Source organism: Grammomys surdaster, unplaced genomic scaffold, assembly GCF_004785775.1.
Source record: "Grammomys surdaster isolate TR1022 unplaced genomic scaffold, NIH_TR_1.0 125925, whole genome shotgun sequence".
Lineage (NCBI taxonomy): Eukaryota > Metazoa > Chordata > Mammalia > Rodentia > Muridae > Grammomys > Grammomys surdaster.
The window spans coordinates 4,054,194-4,076,055 of NW_021620749.1; the positions used below are offsets into that span (position 1 = coordinate 4,054,194).

Sequence of the window (21,862 nt, forward strand, 5' to 3'; positions counted from 1 at the left end):
CGGTCTTTGGTCATATGCATGCTCACAGGGGCATCAGGATGGGGGGATTCTCCTCAAAGTGCTCCGGGAGGCCCATCAGCCATACTTAGGCTACAGACTGCCCTGGTCCAGGCTGGTTTACCTCATAGAGCCACATGCATTTGCTCTCAGTTCCCAGCACTGGCCTGAGTTGGTAGCTAATTCTATGAGCCGAGTTGGAGTTTTTAGATGCAATTAGGAGTTAAATCCCTGGATGGTTCGGAGGTAAACGGCACCCGCTGCTTTTGCAGAGGATCCAAGGTTAGTTCCCAGTTTCCCACAAGGCAGCTCATCATTACCTGTAATTTCTGTTCCAGGGGATCTGACACCCTTTTCTGGCCTTCCTGGACACGCATATGGTTCACATACATATACATACATGCAGGCAAAACATTCATACTTATCAAATATTCTTAAAAATTTAAATTCCTCTGAACAAACATCTGTCTCCCATGGTATGCTGGATCTGCTCCAGTAGCTCAGGGCTGAACCCCCATCCAGGCAGCAGCGCCTGCAGCAGAGCCTGCAGCAGCGCCTGCAGCAGCAGCCTGCTCCCTACTGTGCACCTTCCCAGGTCTGTGTACCACCTTGCCAACAGTTCTGTGGAGCCCCTCGGGCAGCTACATCTGGATGTGTTATGGAATTACTGAGGTCAAAGATCCCACTTGCCCTTCAGTGGGGTGTCCTCCAGTTGCCCCTCAAAGGTAGCAGCTCTCAGTGCTGGTTACTCTGGAGCCTCTGGGTGTGTGTGCTAACTGCCTGACTCACCCACAGAGCCTGACTCTGAACAAGTGAAACACAAAGCCACACATGGCCTGATGTTATCTTGTTTTCTGAGCCCATCATACTGGGATCCAGAGGTACAGCCACCAGATCCACCACTCTAGGTGTGTGAGACCACTCTAGCCTGACCTTTCACAAGGGCAGGCTCAGACTGAGGGCTATGCAAGGCAGCCATCAAGCCTTCTGAGCAGATCAGTGGGCACAGTGCCCTCCAGTGGCCATTGGGAGCACTGCATGCTCCCACTTGAATTTCTCATCTGTAGGACAGATGGCCTGTCTTTTCTTCCGGCCTTCTCCTCTACCAAGGTGGGCAGTATCCAAGCGTGTGAAGTCTGTCAAGTGAAGGGACTGAGGTGCAGATCAGGATTCCCAGTCTCAGAAATCCATCAAAGAGGCCTTTGCCTAGCACAACACGCAGACCGGTGGGAAGGGTGACTGAAAAAAGATACACAGGCTGCTGCAGCAAAGTCAGCACACACACTTTTTCTGTGTGAACCAATTCATGAGTGTTTATTTGGCTACCATCACCATCACCAGCCTTTGGGCTCTGGCCCTGCCTCCTCTGCGCACGGGTACCCAGCCACAGCAGGCCTCAGGCAGACTTGGAAGTGTCATCAGGGACGAGGATTTGGGTATCTCCTTCATGCTCCTCAAGCCTGGGTCTTTTCAGTTCAGGAGGCTCATCTTGGGGCTCTCCAGGAATCTCTGAAATGTTAACAGACGTAAGGTTAGCAAGCAGTGAAGGCTTCTGTGAGTCAGGGTGACATGAAGAACAGAGGCAAAAAAGAGGTGCGAATGGCCCGGTGAACCGCTATGAGGAACTGATCCACACAGCTGGTTCTCAGCTGAGGTGACTGCATGTCAAGAGACGGGCAACGTCTGTGACAGCTGAGGATGTGACAGGGTAAGAGGTGGCATCAGCATTTGAGAGCACTGTTCTTCCAAAGGACCTGAGTTCAGTTCCCAGCACACATATGGCAGCTCACAACCATCTGTAATTCCATTTCCAGGGGATCTGAACAGACATACACGCAGGCAAAACACCAAAAAAATTTTTTTTTAAAAAAGTGGCACCAGGGATGTTATTAATCCCCCTTACAATACTAGTCCCTCCACCTCTACACCTGATAAACACCAGCTGTTGTGAAGTGGGGAGACCCATCCCTCCAGAAACTGCTGCTGCTCAGTGCACAGGGTCACTTTTCCCTGCCAAGTCAAACTGCCACCAGTATGTCCAAAGGACGGTCCCAAAAAGACACACTCTGGCCTTCCCAGAGCTGACCTAAAATCAGGAGGGTTAGCTTCCAAAAGAACACACTTCCAATCCCTCCCTTACCTGGCTGGACCTCTTCTGTGGAGGGGGTGGTCCCGTTATTGGGCAGTGGATTTGGCACAGTGTCTGCCTTCAACGGTGTTAAATTTATTCTCCTGGATTAAAAGAAGTAAAAGGTTGGACTGCTTGCTAGCATCAAAGGAGCTGTTCAGGTACAAAGCCAAGGTTCAAAGCAGCAAAGAAAGAACACTCATTTCCCTAGAGAGCATATCCCGCAGGGCCTTAAATGTCGTGCTGCCTGCCCAGAAAAGGCAGTGTTCTGACGGGAGGCTCCGCATCACAGTTCACAGTCAACGGTCACCATACCCGGTCACATTCAAGAGCTGAGCTCTGCTGATTAGGAGTCTGGTGCATACCTTGCTGAATGCGGACTGAAAACACACACAATCTCTTTTAGATTTGGAATTTTGCTTCCCAACAACCAGTGTCTTCTTTTTAAAGTTATAACTCAGGGGGAAGGTAGGTGAGTGTGTGTGTGTGTGTGTGTTTGTTTTTTTTGGGTTTTTTTTTGGTTTTTTGAGACAGGGTTTCTCTGTGTAGACCAGGCTGGCCTCGAACTCAGAAATCCGCCTGCCTGTGCCTCCCAAGTGCTGGGATTAAAGGCGTGCACCACCACCACCTGGCTGTGTGTGTGTGTGTGTGTGTGTGTGTGTGTGTGTGTGTGTGTGTGTGTTTTGAAACAGGGTCTTATCACATAGCTGTAGCTATCTTGGAACTCATTTTCTAGAGAAGATTGGCCTTGAACTCTCAGAGATCTGCTTGCTTCTGCCTCCCTGAGTGCTGGAGCTAAAGGCTGTCCTGGAACTCACTCTGTAGACCAGGCTGGCCTCGAACTCAGAAATCCACCTGCCTCTGCCTCCCAAGTGCTGGGATTAAAGGCGTGCACCACCACCGCCCAGCTAGGGCTACATATTGAAAAAAAAAAAAAAACCTATCTCAAAAAAAAAAAATGTATCCCAACCACAAAATTAATTCATTGCTACTTAACTGCAATTTTGCTGTTAAGAACTGTAATGTAAAGTATCTGATACACAGGATTATCTGACACGTGACCCCTGTGGGGTCCTGACCTGTATGTAGGCTGAGAACCACTGGTCTAGGAGATGATGTTAAGTCACTGAGGGTGCCCTGAAAGGGGGTCACTGGGACACTGGTTCCTTCTTCCCCATGCTACCCTCCTGTCCATGAGGTAAACATGCCTAACACATATTCCTTTGCCTTACACACCTACCACCCTGTACCTGCTGGCACAGGCCCAGAGCAGTGAGACAATTAACTGTGGAACCTGTAAGGCAAAGTAAGGCTTTCCTCCTTTTAAGTTGATTACGTCAGGCATTTAGTCACCCTGTCAGAAAGCCTTCCAATGCAGTGTTCCCATGATTTCCTACATGGTAGGTGTCTGGTGCCACTGAGCGGGACTGAGCTGAAAAGGGGGAGCACTTCCTGTCCTGTAGGGCTACAACCCAAGAGGACACAAACCCCTGTCAGACAATACTATGAGGGCCAGGGGTCACAGTGACCACCAGGAAGAGAGAAGACACATTCAACTGGGTCTCAGGAGGATTCTATGTCACCAGGACTATGTATCCAAGGCTTCCTTCCCTCAGGAAGCAGGCATGGAGCCCTCAAAGGGCAGAGTGTGCTCTGGGAACGTGTCAGGGGAGTTGGGAGACAAGACTTTAAAAAGTCCTAGGACCTGATAGCATCCCATCTAGCACACGGAATCATGGGAAGATGCTAGGCTTCACCCCTAGGTAGGAATGCAGGTCCAGAAAGAAGGAGGTGGAACCTTCAATATTTGCTATGTTGGGGCCCATTTCACAGCGACACTCTTGTTTTATCAAATGCTCTTACCGAGGGGCTATCTTGCCCCAAGTCTGCAGCGTGTTCAGCGTGATCCTGCGGGGTTGGGGGGCTTTCATGTTTTGACTAGAAGGCTGTAGAGTCTTCTCCTCAGAAGGCCTTGGCAAGGAGCTTTTGCCAGCTGGGATAGCTGAGGGACTGTCCTTGACAGCAGACAGAGCTGGAGACTGTGTGGTTGGTGAGGGGGTGGTACAGGGGCTGCTGGGGTCTTGGATTCTGTTGCTGGGAGTTCCTTCGACTGATCTGGATCCTGGCGAAGATCCCTGGTGTGTCTGGTTCTTGGTTTTCTTTGCTGTGTCAGGAGTTCTTATGCTCAAGACTGGCTTCTCTTTCAAAGGTACGCCAAGTTCTCCTTTCTCAAAGGTCACAAATGAGCAATAACCATCTGTGGAGGAAACAGCCAAGAAGGCCCCATCGCTGGACCTGTGTCCCCAGAACAAGAAAGAAGTCAGAGGTTTCACAGATATCTATGGAGCACACTTTACCCTTCCATGGCCAGTCAGGAAGCTGGCACCAACCTCGGGTTTTTCTTGATCTCTGTACCCTCCTCTCAACTTAAATCTGTCCCAACATAAAAAATAAATCTGAGGCCAGTCGGTATGGGTGCCTTCTGTCCAAGCCTGGTGTCAAAACTCCACTCCTGGGTGTCATGTGAGGTGACCGGAGAGCCGACCCCAGACAGTTGTCCTCTGACCTCCATGTGTGAGCCATAGCACATGCACCACCCCCACACATACACAAACTAAATAAAAATATTTATATAAAGAAATTTCAAGAAAAACAAGGAACCTACAGAGGTACTGCAGTTGGTAGAGCTCTTACCTAGTGTGCACGAGACCCTGGGTTCAGTGCCAAGCGTGAACTGGGCATATCAGTGCACACAAGACCCCAGATTCAGTGCCAAGTATGCACTGGGCATATTGGTGCACACCTCTCATTGCACATGGGAAGAAGTTGGACAGCTGGGATTTCAAGGTCATCTCAGGCACATGGTAAAGTTGAGGCCACCCTAAGCTAAATGGGACTCGAGTGAGTGGCCGGCCTTGCTAGAGTACCAGTGAGCCCAAGGCAATGGAGTCTTCAGGGACCAAAGGCATCAGAGGAACAACTATGTCAAGCAATACTGGCAGATAAGGCTTCGACCAAAAAGTCCCCTGGGCCTCCCTGAAGCTCACTGGGATTTGCTGACTTGCTTCACCCCACAGGGCCATGTGCTTGGCACCAGAACTCACTGCTGGGCAGAGACAGCTCAGCAGGTCAAAGTGTTTTGTGCACAAGCCTGATGACCTGAGTTCAGATCTTTGGAACCTGTGGTAAAAGGGGAGCACACATTCCTGTAAGCTGTTCTCTGACTCTCCCACAAATGCTGTGGTACATGTATACACACACACACACACACACACACACACACACACACACACACACACATGCAAAGTGGTTTCCATTTTAATAAAAGTTCCTTCATGGAAATAAGACCAAATCTGAGATCTGTGGAAACAAACTATTCCCTGGCTGAGAGGTCTATCCTCCATATTCCTGTTACTCACCAGGAAATGTCACTCAGGGTGTGGTAATGGATGTTAGACACATAGCCAAATGGGAAAGACTGTTGTGTGTCATACAGCAATATAGAGTCCTCGGAGGCTACTGCGAACACCATACGGTAGGGCAGGCTCACCAGCTCGGGGCTGGGCTCCTCTGAAGCTTTCTCTATAAGGGGTGGGGGGAAGCTGAGTGAGCTTACAAAGCCAGAATTCCCAAAGGAGAGAACCAGTTCTCACCAAGTTCTCTCCTCCGGGGAAGGAAATGCCAGGCCACTAAAAGCTAGTTTTCTGTAAACCATACAGAAGAATTCAGTCCCTGGGCTGGCGAGATGGATCAGCAGGTAAAGGCACCTGCTGCCAAGCCTGCCAACATGAGTTTGATTCACAGGACCCAAGAGTGGAAGAACCAAGGGCTACAAGTTGTCCTCTGTCCTGTACACATGCACTGAGCTCACAAGTGCAACCCCACATGCCTGCACATAATAATAAGATAAAAAAATAAAGAATTCAAGCTGATGTCACACACTTTTAATCCCAGTGCTCAGGAGGCAGAGGCAAGCAGATCTCTGTGAGTTTGAGGCCAGCCTGGTCTGCAGAATGAGTTCCAAGACAGGGCTGTTACATAGAGAAACCATCTCAAAAAACCAAAAAAGGAAAAAAAAATCCATTCTTACACTGACACGGGCATGAATGAGGTCTGACCAGTAATCAAGGACTTCTGAGTGTCATGAACTACGTACAGCTTTCTAACAGAAAGATGGTTTCATTTAGGAACTCTACCAAGTGATACTTTGCTTTTCATAGGTGTGTGTGTGTGTGTGTGTGTGTGTGTGTGTGTGTGTGCGCAGCTCTCATTCTTTAGCCCAGGCTGGCCTGTATTCCCCATACAGCCCAAATGAACCTGAAACTCAGGGCAAGCCTCCCGGGCCGGCCTCCCAAGTGCTGGGATAACAGGTGTGAACCACCATGCTCAACTAATGTTTTTAGAGCTCTGTCGAGTTACTGTATCACTTACATTAAGGATTTAAGTGTTTAAAGTAGTGTCTGCTTCTATCATGGAGAAAACAGGGACCAGATTTCCTTTCCCTGCTATACTGGGCCAAGTAGGTGCACAGCAGACTTCCAGAACTGGGCAGCAGGTGTCGAGACACAGTGATCCTGAGAGGGGGCCTGGCAGGCCCACAGAAGGCAGAGATTCCAGGCATGGCCTAGAAAACTCCCCACTGAAAGGCTGGGGGTCCTTAAAGCTAAGGAAGATCAGGTCATGGGGGAGTTGTCAGCTTAGCACTGACTGGAACAGGCTGAGGAAGAGCCTTGGAGGAGGCATGCACAGCAGCATGGGGTCCAGGGACACCTCACGGCCTGGGGCATCAGTTAATATGCAGGAGGCCTTGCCTCAGGGTGTAAGGTGTGTCATGAACCAGATGCTGCCTGGTCCTACCTAAAGAACTTTGAAAGTAACGTGACTGCATCCCAGAACGAACTTTAAGAACATTGACGAGAACTGAAAACCCAGCCCTGGTTTGAGGCAAACATAGTTTTTTTGTACAGCACAAGATTAAAAGTTCAGATACACAAAAGGAAGACGGAGGGATGAGGACAGTCCAGTGGGCAGGGGACTGGCTTAGCATGCAAGATTCAGGGCTTGATCCTCAGCACCACCCAAAACCAGGTGTGGTGGTGCATACCCGAGACCCCACTGTCAGGTCATCTTCTGATATGTGACAGAGTCTGAAGTCAACATGACCCTGTCCCAAAAAGCCACGTAACAACAAAAAGCTTAGTGAGAAAATAAGTTAGTACTGATGTACTTTCTAACATTGCTCTAGATGAGAAAGTATATTCTGAGAGGCTGTAGAGATGGCTCAGACTTGAGAGCACTGACTGCTGTTCCAGAGGTCCTGAGTTCAATTCCCAGCAACCACATGGTGGCTCACAACCATTTGTAATGGGATCCGATGTCCTCTTCTGGTGTGTCTGGAGCTATAGTGTACTCATATAAATAAAATAAATAAATATTTAAAAAAAAAAAAGAAAGTGTATTCTGGACAATGAGAGAAAAGACACACTATGCATCATGGGACACTACATATGAATATTATGTCAAAAAGACTAAGGGAAGGACTTGATGTTTTCACAACAAATATTATATTACATACACATCAAACATCACACGGCGCCCCCCCCCCCAGAGACTTAATTTTTACATGCTTCAATGAACAAAATTGAAAACCTTTGCCAAATCCACAGTTTTCCCCCACAGGACAGCCCATGGTTACCTGTTTCCGCCACTGGCCTCAATTCAAAATAGACAGGACAGCAGCGGACAGCAAGAGTGGCTTTTCCAGGGCACGGAAGGTGGGCAATCGGCCTGCGAGGGTGAGCGCAGGTTAGCAACAGGGACTGGTGCTCATCAGAGGCAAAAGGGGCAGGACGGGAACATTCCTGCATCTGTGTACCTTTTCAGGTGTTTTCTGGAGAACACGTAAGTGGTGTTTGTCACATTCTCACCAGACTCCATACATCCGGCTGCAGAGGGAGGAGAGGGGGGAGGGAACAAAGAAGAGCCAGCGTCATACTGTTTGCCAGCAAAAGCTCACAAGCCTTCCAGTTCAGCTTGCAAAACATCTTCCCCTCAAGCAGCAAACTCTGACAGGGCATCTGTGACAGAAACAAACACAGGTGCTCCCACTGTGTGGTCCCACTCTCTGCTTCAGTCCTACCTGCCTGTCACCTCCACCTGAGTGAGGACCCCAGGCGAGGGGCTTTCCCTTGTAAAATCCTGTGCTGGAGAACAGAGACAGATCTAGCCCTGTGGCTGGCTCCAGCTGCCAGCATGTGAGCCTCCAAGTCTGTTTCCAGCATTCAATTCTTGGCTGCCCATGCCTCTGAGCGAGTCTTCCAGTTGTCAGGAGACCTAGCCCACGCTGCAGCCTCCAGCAGGTCCTGTCACATGGTATAAAACATACGCATGCCATCTTTTTTTTTCCCCTCCTAAGATTTATTTTGATGTGAGCACACTGCCGCTGTTTTCAGACACACCAGAAGAGGGCATCAGATTCCATTATAGATGGTTGTGTGCCACCATGAGGTTGCTGGGAATTGAACTCAGGACCTCTGGAAGAACAGTTGATGTTCTTAACAGCTGAGTCATCTCTCTCCAGTCCCCTACACAGGCCATCTTTTTTTTTTTTGGTTTGTTTTTTCAAGACGGGGTTTCTCTGTGTAGCCCTGGCTGTCCTGGAACTCACTCTGTAGACAAGGCTGGCCTCAAACTCAGAAATCCACCTGCCTCTGCCTCTCAAGTGCTGGGATTAAAGGCATGCGCCACCACAGCCCGGCTACACACGCCATCTTAACATGTGACCATTCTGGAACAAGAGAGGATTCTAGTCTTGCTTTTGCATACAGCTATCCAAGACCCACCCCGTCCCACTATCCCACTGTGACAAGTCAAGGCTGGGTCCATCTACCTGGGCACACACAGGTACACACACTCCCACACAGTGGTCTTTTCATTTGTTGTAAGATTAGAGACTTTCACGTTCCCTATTTGCTTGTCCTGTCAACAGTTCATAAAAGTCAGCCCCTCGGGGCTAAGGCCTTGTTTTGGTCATTCTGTAGTACTTACTAGCAGAAAACCACTGTCCTCTGCAGAGAAGTACTAATCTGGGGGCTTTAGGGATTTTGGTTTCGGTGGGGAGGTTGGCTGGTTTTATTTGTTTTGACTTGTTTGTTTGAGCCAAGGTCTCATGCATCCCAGGCTGGTCTCGAACTTACTACAGAACCAAAGCCAGCCTTGGTCTTCTCCCACCTCCACCTGTCAAGTGTTGGATTATAAGCAAATACCACCATGTGTAGCTGACATATTCACCTAGAAATTCCTGTGATTTCCTTGCTAAGGAACTGCGTCTCAGCTGTGTGGCCCAGGGATTGGATGGTGTTACCAGGCTGCATTCTAAACAAGCCACATTCCCAGGGCAATACCCACCTCCTGCTCAGCTGAGCTGGGAACTGTTTTTTTTTTTTTTTTTTAACCTGAACAGAATAGCAACATCTAAATTGTCACCCAGTTTAGTTCTGCATTTGTGTGTTCCCCGGGCATCAGAACCTGTTCCTGGATGTAACCTGTACCTTGTCTTTACTAGCTCATTGATTTGTGGTGCTAGGGGTTGACCCGAGATGGGACAAGCACTTGACTAATGAGCTTCATCTGAGACCTCATTTTCCCTTTTAGGTTTTCTTCTTTTGTGTTTTGTTTTCTTGCCAATTGAGAAGGCCGCTGTACAGGATACATTGTATCAGGTGCCGCTTCCATTATGTGTCTACTGATTTAGTCAGCTACACTTTTACCATATGAAAGTTATACACTCCCAGCCAGGCCTGGGCTACACACCTATAATCCCGGCATTCAGGAAGCAGGGATAGGAGGATCAGAAGTTCAGGATCACTCTCAGCTACATACGTTTGGGACCAGCCTGAGCTACATGAGACCATGACTCAGAGAACAAACAGGATGTAGTCGGTTGGTAGAAGGTTTGCACCACCAGTCCGCTCACACCTGCACGAGCTGAAGTGTCACGGAACAGGAACAGAGACGTCCCTGTGGTGCCACCGCATCCCTGTATGTCACATGCCGTCAGACACACCTGGAGTGAGGAGCAAAGATCCATCTGGAGTAAAACTGAGTCTTCGGAAGAACGACTTCATGCTGTCATCGTGAAACATCCGGAAACTTCTTGCCTGTGGTAACGGAGCTTGAAGTCATTTGAAAGCAGCTCACTCTCCACAAAGGCTCACCACTTAGAACTGGCATGCCAACAAGGCATTCCAAGGGGAAGCCTCATCAGTTGACCCACAGGTCGTGTAAGTGCTGTGATTCAGCGGCAAGGATGCTCCCACGACTTGCCAGATCTCAAATGGCGAGATACTTTATGCTGGGCTGGCGAATGGCTGAGGCCAAGCCTGTCAACCTGAGTTCCCAGGACCCATACAGTGCATGGAAGGAACTGACTCCTGACCTTCATAAGCACACTGTAACGTGTGTGCATGTTCCTGTATGCACACTTGCACTCGAACACACACACATTCTTGCACATACTCACACATGTGCCCAAACACGAATACCACACATATATGCATATATACACACATACCAAAGACATACTTGTGTACGCACATAGCACACACACAACACATATGTGCACCTATGAAATAATAAGTACTTCCTACCTCTCCTTCCGGCCCTTGTCCAGAGAGCATCTTTGAAATGTTGAAAGCCACACGCTTCTTCTGGGTGCTATAGACCCGCAGCACCCTGAAGAGAGAGAGGTCTGAGTCCCATCCCAGCATGGAAACTGGGTCTCACACAGTAACAACCTACTCAAGTCTGCAGATGCACACCACCTCAGCTGGACCATTACAGATGACCAGACTTCACTGAGGAACGGAGAGGAGGCAACAGCTGTCTGAGCATGCCACAGAGGGGAAATAGCATGCAAATGTTTTTACTTCATTCCCCTTATGTATTTCCTCACTGAATAAACAGTTCAGCTCCTTATATAACCCCAAGGTCCAATCCCAATTTTTGAGCCATGAACATTTGGCCCAACGGCAACCTGTGTGACAATGATGACATTTGTTTTGTGAGGACAGTCTTATTCACAGGGCTTTATAGGATTAAGGAATGCCAGATATAGTGACTCACACCTGTGATTCCTGCACACAGAAGGCTGAGGCAGGGGGCTCACCATGAGTACAAAGCCAGCCTTGGTTATGGAGTGAAACATTGGAAAGCTGAGGCAGAGGGATGATCAGTAAGACATAGGGGTGCTTTTCTCACTTCCTAAAAGAGCAAAGATGGAAAACACCGACAAATGAGTCGGGCTCTCAAGTCACAGGCTTGTTCTGGGTGCTATAGACCCAGTTCCCAGAAACCAAACTGCTCTCAAGTGCCTCAGTGAGACATCAGAAAATGCACAGCCCTCAGAACATAACAGGAGCACTACAGTGAACAAATCCTAACCCTTACATATTGCTTTTATTTCAGGACCATATTAAATTCAATTTTTTTTTTTGTTTTTCGAGACAGGGTTTCTCTGTGTAGCCCTGGCTGCCCTGGAACTCACTCTGTAGACCAGGCTAGCCTCCAACTCTCGAACTCAGAAATCCGCCTGCCTCTGCCTCCCAAGTGCTGGGATTAAAGGCATGCGCCACCACCACCCGGCCTAAATTCAATTTTTAAATTAAAAGCAGTTGAGGACCGGGGGATCTAACTCAGCTGCTGAGCGCTTACCGAGCAGACAAGACACCTGAGTTCAGTCTCTAACACCGAATAACCAGGACATGCTGGAATCCTAGCACTGAGAAGGAAGAGCTAAGAAGCTAGCAAGTTCAAAGATAGCCTTGGCTAAGTAGAAAGGCCAGCCTGAACTTCATGAAACACTGTCTCAAAAACACAACAACAAAAAAGCAATAATGGGGAGCTGGGGAGATAGCTCAGTAGTCAGGAGCACTGGCTGCTCTTGCAGAGATTCAGTTCCCAGCACCACATGGTGACTCATAGCGTCTATAGCTCCACTTCCAGGGGATTTGACACCTGTCTTCTGACCTCTGCGCACTGTGAAAAATGCGCAGTGAACAGCCCGTCCGCTCCTCTGCTGGCCCGTTTCCTTGAGATCAAGTGTGATTCAGTTTATTTGATGTTAAAAAGCTCTTCCTGGGGCTGGAGAGATGGCTCAGTGACTGCTTTTCCAGAGGTCCCAGCAACCACATGGTGGCTCACAACCATCTGTAATAGGGTCTGATGCCCTCTTCTGGTGTGTCCAAAGAGAGCAATGGTATAATCATATACTTAAATAAATCCAAGAAAAAAACAAAAACAAACAAACAAACAAAAAAAAACCACTCTTCCTAACGGGGTGGAGAGCTAGGGTGGAGAGACTCATCGGTGGCTAAGAGCATCCAACGCCCTCTTCTGGCCTCGAAGAGTACCAGGCACACACCTGGTACAAAGCCGCACATGCAGGCAAACACAAGAGTTCTTTCTACATCAATTCACCCATCAATAAAGATTCACTGGTGTCAGCTCTGCACAAGGCACCTGGCCTAATTAGTCTCTAATTCCTGTCTTATCAGAATAAGCAGGTCAGAACAAGAAAGCCAAAGCTGGACTGTCAACCCCTTAGTAAGGTTGCGATAAAACATTTGCAAAAAACGTTCATGTTGCTTACAAACCTGTCACAACTCAGGGTCGCAATATATTGACCCAAAGGATCCCAGGTTACTCCTTGCACATAACTTTTATGCTCGTTGAAAATGGAAATCTTCTGTCCTACAAAGAAGCATGAGAAAGTTATTAACAAGAAGTCCAGGAGGCATGCTGCAGAAACCATAACTTCAGCACGGTCTCCTACTTCCAGTCCGCCATTCTGCAGGCAGTGCCAGAGAGGCTGTGTTTCAAACCCTGAGTCAGGCTCAGGAGATCCAAAGATCACTCCACACAACCCTGCCCCCATCGCAACTCTCAAGGGAGCCAGGCATGTACAGCAAGCATGAGGCTATGTGGGTTAGAGAAAGTAGGCGTGGTCCCGTTGGAGGACGTGTGTTCACTTCCTGCTGCCTGAGGAAGAGGTAGAACTCTCAGCTATCTCTCCAGCACCATGTCCGCCTACATGCGTGCTTCCCGCCATGGTGATAATGGATTATATCTCTGAACTGTAAGCCAGCCCCAATTAAATGTTTTCCTTTATAAGAGTTGCCACAGTCACAGTGTCTCCTCAAAGTGACAGAAACCCTAAGACAGGTAGGATGGGAGTGGGAGGGACAACATACACAACTAGAGAATCCCTCACTCCCAGCTTAGACACACAGTGGTGGCAATGTTGAGCTGCAGATGTGAAAGGGAGGAGTCAGAAATAAGATGAAAGGAAAACGAGGCACAGCAGTTAGAGAGCTTTGTAGGCAAAGAATGACACTAGCAAAGAGGAGGTTCAAGGGTTCAAGGCTAGCCTTGGTTACAAAGAGCTTCAAGGCAAACAAACAGAAGTTTAGAAAATATGACTGAAGAGTGACAAGTTAGGTCACAGATGAGGAAGGATGGGCGGGGCTTGAGCTGGAGAGATTAACAAAAGGCCCTCAGCAGGGAAGCCAGCAGCACAGAGCTTCCCAGACCAAAGGAAAACAGAGTTATGAAGCCTTAACTATGTATGTGCTCGTGCACGCGCACACATCTCATCTTGTAGCCCAGGCTGGCCTAGAATTCATTCTACAGTCCAAGCTGGCTTGGAACTCACCATATAGATCAGGTAGGACTCAAACTCCCAGCAATTCTCCTGCATCCTGAGTGCAGGGACTGCTGACATGAACTACTATGCCTGACTGTAGACGCTTGCTTCTGCGTTTGAGTTATTCTCAGCAACCTTTGGCCAGGGATTCTTTGCTGTAATCCCTCACCACTGTGTAACCGCACCCTGCCACTTTCAAGGCAGAAGATTTCTCTACTGTTTTCCAGATGCCTGCTCCTGCCTGGTCTCTCTCATCTTCCGTCTTAATGAGGCTGGTGTTCAGCACAAAGTGTCCCCATCTGTGACAGAGGCTCATCACAGTTGGATACAGACACACCAAGAGGGACTTAGACCTGAATTCATCTCCAAGTGCACATTTTTCTGCAACAAACATCAACTTGAAATTCTATTCATTTAACTTCATGCCTGTTTTGCTGATAAGAGGCGGCTTCTAGACCATACAGAACTACTGACTAGCCCAAAAAAATCACAGGCCACTCAGACTAGCACACTTCACTCAAACTAAGCAATAGTCAATAATTTAAGTCACCATTCAAAGGCCTTAATCATTTGAAAGCAAACAAAAAAGTAAGCCCAAGACCCCAGGTTCAGTCCATGATAGCATGGGAAAGAAGACCCTCCTCCCCTTCCTCACCCAGCCCACTATCACCCCAATTCCACACCCACCAGTCACCAGCACTGCTAACTCACAATGCCCATGACGCAGCCCAGGGGACATGCTTCAACCTAATTCTAATGTGCTGTCCTCCCTTCTCCACCTGAGGGCAGCTCTCTCCTTGAAAGACTTTCCAGAAGGTTGGCTGGGATTAAGAAAGGTTGGATTGAAAGGCGGGCTCAGGGGGGCCTATGTAGGTCCCAAGTAAACTAACCAGTCAAGGGAGGGACACGAGGAAGGACAGGGATGGCAAGCACAGGAGTCTGAGAAGCAGCTGTGAGTCCGAGGCCGGGAAACTTAAAGGTGGAAACCAACTGATCTCAGGCAGCGGTTTGTCTACAAGGGTAAGATGAAGAAATGAGTCAGAGAGACATAGGGGCTTAGAATCACAGGGAGAGGTAAGTTAGACAAACAATTTGCTCGAGGGAGCATGGTGCTCTTGAGTGCTTAGTCCCCAACTGGTCAAACTGTTTGGGAAGGATTAGGAGGTATGGACTTGTTAGAAGAGGTGTGTCACCAGGGGTGGATTCTGAGGTTTTAAAAGCTCAGGCCATTTGCCATTCCCAGTTAGTGCGCTCTCCCTCGCTGCCTCATGGTTGTGGAACAAGACGTGAGCTCTCAGGAACTGTGCCAGCACCATGCCTACCTGCCTGCCTAACACCATATTCCCCCCACTACGATGTTGATGGACTCTAACTCTCTAAAACTCTGAGCTCCAAATCAAACACCTTGTGATTTGAATATGCATGGCCCACAGGAAATGGCACTATCAGGAGGTGTGGCTTTGTTACAGAAAGTGTGTCACTGTGGGCGTGGGCTTTGGGATCCTACCTCATGCTCTATTCCACTTCCTGGTGTCCCTTTACTCATTGACCCAAACATTTTGTATTTTTGCTTTCTAAGCTTGCTACACTTGATCCAAACACTCCTCCTAAGAGTGAGCCATAGGACAGAGTCTAAACTTAGTTGAGCTAAGATCTTCTGTCACCAGGCAGTGGTGGTGCACGCCTTTAATCCCAGCACTTGGGAGACAGAGACAGGCGGATTTCTGAGTTCAAGGCCAGTCTGGTCTACAGAGTGAGTTCCAGGACAGCCAGGGCTACACAGAGAAACCCTGTCTCGAAAAACCAAAAAAAAAAAAAAAAAAAAAGATCTTCTGTCAATGCAATTCATCTGATGAATCTCTTCACCTCAGCCTCAGGTAGACGCTTAGAACAAGGGCAAAGAAGCAGCCACATCCTTCACCAAGATATCAGAATAGTCTCTAGGCACAAACTAAAAGTATTCTCCTCTGAAACATCTAGAGCCAGGACCCCACAGTTCAAATCACCCTCAGCACCAATGTCTTCCACATTCCTATGAGGATGGCCCATTAAGCCCCACTAAAAGCATTCAACTGTTTCCAAATCCAAAGTCACAAAATCCACATTCTTCCAAACAAAAGCAAGGTCAGGTCTATCACAACAATATACAAGTTCCTACCACCAACTTCTGTCTTAGTTAGGGTCTTACTGCTGTGAAGAGACACCATGACCAAGGCAACTCTTATAAAGATGAACACTGGGGCTGGCTTACGATTTCAGAGGTTCAGTCCATTATCATCTTGGTGGGAGGCATAGCAACATGTAGGCAGATTTGGTACTGGAGGAGCTGAAAGTTCTACATCTTGATCCAAAGGCAGCCAGGAGGAGCGCCTCTTTTGCACTGGGCAGAACCTGAGCATAGGACCTCAAAGCCCACCCCTGCAATGACACACTTCCTCCACCAAGGCCACTAATAGTGCTACTTCCCATGGGCTTGCATACTCAAACCACCTTGTACTTCCTTTTATAAGTTTCCTTGGTCATGGTGGTTTATCGCAGCAATAGAAAAGTAACCAAGACACAGGCTCATAGACCCTGGGACCTGAGTTCCTCAAGTAAAGACTTTGAAAGACAGAAGGAGACAAGGGTGGGACTTGTCACTTGGCCGACCCTGGCAGAATCAAATAACGAAGCTCTGGGCAGCGCCTGGATTTCAGCCTCTGCCAAAACTGTTCCCAACTCAGCATCCCTAACCTGCTATCTCCTTCCTCCTCATAAGAGCAAAAATAAACCACTTGGTCTGGAGCTCAGCAAGTCAGAGCACTAACTGCTCTCACAGAGGACCCAAGCTTGGCTCCTAGTACCCAGACTGGGAGCCTGACAACTGCCTGTAACTCCAGTTCCAGGGGATCAGACAACCTGTTCTGGATTTCATGGGCATAGCACGCGAGTGTACGTACATATACATATAATGTTAATAAAATAAATATACAGCTCACCTTTACTGGCATCCCATATGATTACTGTGTTATCCACAGAGGCAGAAGCCATCAAATTCCCATCTGTTGCCCAGCAAATATCATACACATCTTCTAAGTGGCCCCTAGAGCCCAAAGACAGAAGAAATAATATTATTACTGCAAAAAGAGAAAAGCTATCCAAGAGTTCAAAGTCACCGGGCAGTGGTAGCACATGCCCTAGGGAGGCAGAGACAGAAGGCTCCCTGAGTTCAAGGCCAGCCTAGTCTACAGAGTGAGTTCCAGGACAGCCAGGGATACACAGAGAAATCATGTCTTGGAAAAACTGGGAGAAAAAGAGAGTTCAAAGTGTAGAACCACACATTGGAATTAGACTCTGTGAATTTTCCGTGGAGCTGTGTCAGCACTGCTATAAACAGCTGTTTTCAGGGACATCTGTATCTAATGTGAATCAAAGGACATCCCAAGCCCACACTGGTAATCCAAGCTCTAGGAAGCTGAGAGAATAGGGAGGAGTATTCAAGGCCAGCCTGGGCTACACAGCTAGACTAGCCTGGCTCAAAAACCAGACGGGGGAAGACTTGATTCTTTTTTACCAAAGGAAACTTCATAATAGAAAGAAAAATCTATTTTTATCATGTTTTTATTCTTTACTGTCTTATAAAGTAGGCAAAGGCTTTAAGTGAGGTACATAAACTATTAAGGTATTCAGGCTGTAAAGAAGAGTCGCTTAGGGCTGGAACTTAAATCACGCTGGCTGCTCATCCAGAAGTCAGGTTTTGTGACACCAGCTCCGAGGGATCTGCTGCCTTCTTCTGCCCTCTGCAGGTGCTCACACACACACCACTCTCAGTCATAAACTAAACAATCACGAAGTAGAATAACCAGAGTATACCTTTAATTCCAAATGAATTGCGGCCACAGTCCCTCCCCTGTTACCTCAGAGTCTTCACCACAGTCCAGTTCTCCTTATTCAGCTGAGCCTCGTCTTCATCTTGAAAGGCGGTCTGCTCTGGCTCCTTGCTGTCATTCATCTTCCACAACAGAATAACGGCATCTGTGAGGTAAACCAGTACAGTGTGAACCGACCCTCCCATGCCCTCCTTCGCTTCTGGAGTTTTAGGGTGTTCTGGATGTCTTATGTTGCTCAATGGACTCTCTGGCCATGAAGAGCCACTCACTTCCAAGAATATGGACAGTGCACTGCTGTGCATGGCGGTGCATGCCTGTAATCCGGCCCTTGGGAATCTGAGGCAGGTGGATCCGAAGTGCAAGGTTACATGGTGAGTTTGAGGTTATCCTGGGCTACATGAGACCCTACCTCAGAAAAAGAACTTGAACAGGACTAGTAAATCTGCCTACTTCACTAGTGCATCTAAGGTCACATCTAGGGTCACCATACACATAAGAAAGCTTCTGGGCAAAATAACTGACCGCACTGAGAAACTAGAGAACAACTTATAGATGGCTGGTCAGGAAGAGGAAAGGCAAGGGTCTGCAGATTGTGCCTGTGGAGCTCCATCCTGGTGCACACCCACCTCGCAGTGCCCCTGTGAGGACCGAGTGTAGGGGTCTGCGTAAAGCACTTACAGCTCTGTGGCTCGGACACAGTGAGCCACATATTACATCACCGTATCGTATGGACACATCAGACATCTTAGCCTGACATAGCAATGGTCTGAACCTAACGATTTCTCCTGAGGTGACTATAGGCTCACTGTGTAACTCCATCCTTTTAGCATGGCCAGAAAGGACAGTGAACAAGGGAGCAGGAAATATAGACAAAAAAAGCTCACTCAAAGCTACCTGGAACCCTAGCTACATAAGCTCGCCATGGAGCCTGCTAAAGATGAGATGACTAGACAGGTCTCCACGAGCCGACTGAAGGCAGGTTTCGGTCTTCAAGGTTAAGGGACTCTGTACATGGTGGCCCTAGGGCCACTTCATAGGAGACAACCTAAAGCTCCCTCAATGCTGTTCCACAGAGTGAACGTGTGAATGCATGCACATCACATGCGTGCATAATGCATTCATGTTCACGCTCACACCCACATATTCTGGGCATTAGGGCACAGAACGCAATTATTCCTCTTTTTCCAAACAAAAACTAAGGTTTTACTTCCTACTGTTCCCTAGAGTATTTAATGTATGAAATAAGGAATACTACTTCTGTATTCGTTTATCTCATTTAAACACAGGTGCACAATACAAATCAATCTACCTCAAACAGGCACAAATTCTGAGAACATTGCCAAAGCCCATTAATTACACAGAGATGCAGTGATGACTCTGATAACCAGACAAGCCCCTGGGATGCTGACAGATCTATCACACTCAACCAGCCTGCAGGGGGCAAATGGAAAAGGGGCTATTTTCAGATATATCTTCTGAGTTTAATGCTGTGCCCTTCATCTTCCCACTCTGACATACTCTCCCAAAATGTTATGTGTTAAGTGATCTGAAAGGCAGAAGGAGAAATAGATATGACCAGCTCAGATCTCATTGTCTGATTTTCTTTCCTTGAAAAGAAAGTTACTATTTAGCCAGGGCTCACCTTGAATTCTCAGTCTCCTGTCTCAGCCTCCAACATGCCATGATCACTGGCCTGTGTCACCCCCAGCTCAAATGTCACTATTAGACTGAAGATGCTAAGAGTCAGGTTAAAGGATTGTTAAATACAATACTTACCATCTCCTCCAGATGCTAAAATCTCCCCAGTTGGAGAAAAGCGTACAACATTGACAGCTTTGGTGTGCCGAGCAAGATTGGAGAGGAATTCCACGATGGCTTTCCCATCTGGCCCCTTCTCCACCTTCCAGATCTGTGGACAGCAAAGCATACATTGCAGAAACACACTAGCCACAAGATAACTACTTATTTTCTGGTAGAAAATGTAATTTCCTTTTTGAAACTTTGTAAATCGAAGGAAGTATTAGCAAAAATGCAAACCATCAGTCCCAGTACCTGCTATTCCCCCCTTCCAGTTCTTTCGAGAGCAAACGGAGCTATGCTCAGTATTACTATTTTGAAACAAGGTCTTATGTAGCCCAGGCTAGTCTCAAACTCACTACTGCTGGGAATCTCGAACTTCGGCTACTCCATCTCTACCTTATGGGTATTGGGGGTACATGCCGGCACCACAGAGTTCTTCCTAGTTTAGTATTCTAAAACACGATAACCCACTTGTAACAATGTAGCAAATATTAATTAAGAAAGCTCACCTTCCCAGCATTCCTTGCTTACCCCAGGCCTGAGAACTTAGCATACTGGACTAGGTGGCAAACCGACTTGAGTTGCTGCCTTCAGTTTTAAACAAAGGAATGAAAACTTGCGCTCCACGTAGAACCTCCCTGTATCCTCCCGCCTGTCCATTTACCCTGACGGCGGTGTCCACCCCCGCGGATGCCAGCCTGTGGATCCTCCAGGCTGTCCCATGCTGGAAGTCCAGGCTGTACACTGGCTCCTTGTTGTGCCAGGCGATTTCACACGTGATCACTTTCATCCTCCAGAGTCTCTGCCAGGCAAAGGGAGGCTGAAAAAGTTAACAAAGAGTTAAACAGAGACCTGGAACAGCAAGGGCGAGCCGGGTAATCAGCACAGAAGCTATTGGCGACGCTGACGGCGCAGACATCTGCAATCTTTAGCTAAAATGCTCGCGCAGGCAGAGACTTCCACCAGTGTACGGTTCCGGAAGAGAAAGAAACCAAACACCCCAGATGGAAGCGAGGCCGGGCAGCACAGAGCATCGCCCCGAGGTGGGGTCTTAGGGACCGGTACCGGGGTACGGGCAGTCATCCCGGGGAGCGGCAAGGGAGGGGGTTCGCGGGGAAGGCGCGGGTGCGGGCGGCGCAGCCCGGCCTGGCGGGAGGCGCGCGAGTCCGGGTCCCAGTGGGGACTGCGGCCTGGGACAAACTGGCCTCCGTCTGCGCCCGCGCCGAGATCAGGACCCGCGGCCCCGGCGAGCAGCTGCAGCCCGACCCAAGCCGGAGGCGCGGAAACCGGGTAGCAGCAAGGAACTTACCTGCGGCGACTCGGTCCACTCGGAGCCGCCACCTCCCGCAGCTTCCCGCGCGCCGCAGGCCACGCCTCCAGTCACGCCTCTTCGAGGGCGGAGTTTCAGGGGGCGCTCCTCCTCCGCGTGGGCGGGGCCGTCACAAGACAGAGTCTCATGTAGGGAGGTTCCAGGGCATCCCTCCTCCTTGTGGGCGGCACTCTCGCCGGACCGTGGCTTCCGGTGGGCGGGGCTCTGGACTCCTCTCTTTCCCGTGGGCGGGGCTATTGCGGCCCGTGGCTCCTGCTGGGCGGGACCGGGAGTCCTATCCCCGCGCCTCCGCCGAGCCCAGGCTGGCCCAGCGTTGGCATGCTAACCCGAGTTGTGGGATGTCCTACCTACCACGCGAGAGTGCCACTTGCTCAGCTGACAGATCTGCCCGCCGGGAATTTACAGTCTACAAAGAGCAGCCAGCTGATAGCGCTCAAGCCAACAGCAGCAGTTCTGTCACCAGCCCCTGCCGGTGATCTACAGCACTCCTCCGGAGGACCCTAAGCCCAAGGTTATCCTCAGCTACAGAGAGTTCCAGGCCAGCCTGGACTACTTAAGACTAAACAAAACCCAAGATATATAACATCTCTTAAAGGACAGATGGGAAACTTTGAGACTCATCCAATATAACCAAGTAAGAGTCACCCACACAGTGAATATTTGAGAGCTGTCCTGCTCCACCAAATATCCAAAAATGACCTCTGGGGTTTCAAAATGTCAATAAAAGAGCAGTGTCTTTGCTGTCTCTTAGTGATGTGAAGGAAGCCTAGAATGGTTGTTATGATAGTAATCCCAAACACTCTGGAGGTGGAAGCAGGAAGAGGATCAGGAGTTCAGGGTCGTCCTTAACTACTCAGCAAGTTTGAGGCTGGGCTGGGCTAAATGAATGTATAGGAAACCACATAACTCCCATTCCAGTTATGTAATGGTTAATTTATCCTCCATGACCTTCAATAATTCACATACTTTTAAGATTCTTGTCTCCTATGGCTTTGACTTCTTACAGGCCAGCATATGAAAGTTAAGTTTTTATAAAG

At 48.6% G+C, this 21,862-nt stretch overlaps 1 protein-coding gene across 2 annotated transcripts; it reads right to left on the reverse strand.

Annotated features, from left to right (window-relative positions):
* Positions 1-1,282: 1,282 nt before the first annotated feature.
* Chaf1b (chromatin assembly factor 1 subunit B) lies at positions 1,283-20,873 on the reverse strand. 2 transcript variants are annotated; one of them, XM_028752527.1, is made up of 14 exons: positions 20,805-20,873; positions 20,160-20,315; positions 19,472-19,604; positions 17,723-17,840; positions 16,805-16,908; positions 12,778-12,874; positions 10,774-10,858; positions 10,191-10,284; positions 8,001-8,070; positions 7,821-7,912; positions 5,545-5,707; positions 3,989-4,420; positions 2,138-2,229; positions 1,283-1,506 (listed from the first exon to the last, which is right to left on the reverse strand). In XM_028752527.1, the coding sequence occupies exons 2-14, from the start codon at positions 20,283-20,285 to the stop codon at positions 1,394-1,396; spliced, it is 1,719 nt and encodes a 572-aa protein (XP_028608360.1). In that variant the 5' UTR covers positions 20,286-20,315; positions 20,805-20,873; the 3' UTR covers positions 1,283-1,393. The 2 variants fall into 2 exon arrangements, with proteins under 2 accessions (XP_028608360.1, XP_028608361.1); XM_028752528.1 differs by lacking the exon at positions 5,545-5,707 and having other exon boundaries at positions 3,989-4,382; positions 20,805-20,846.
* Positions 20,874-21,862: the final 989 nt, after the last annotated feature.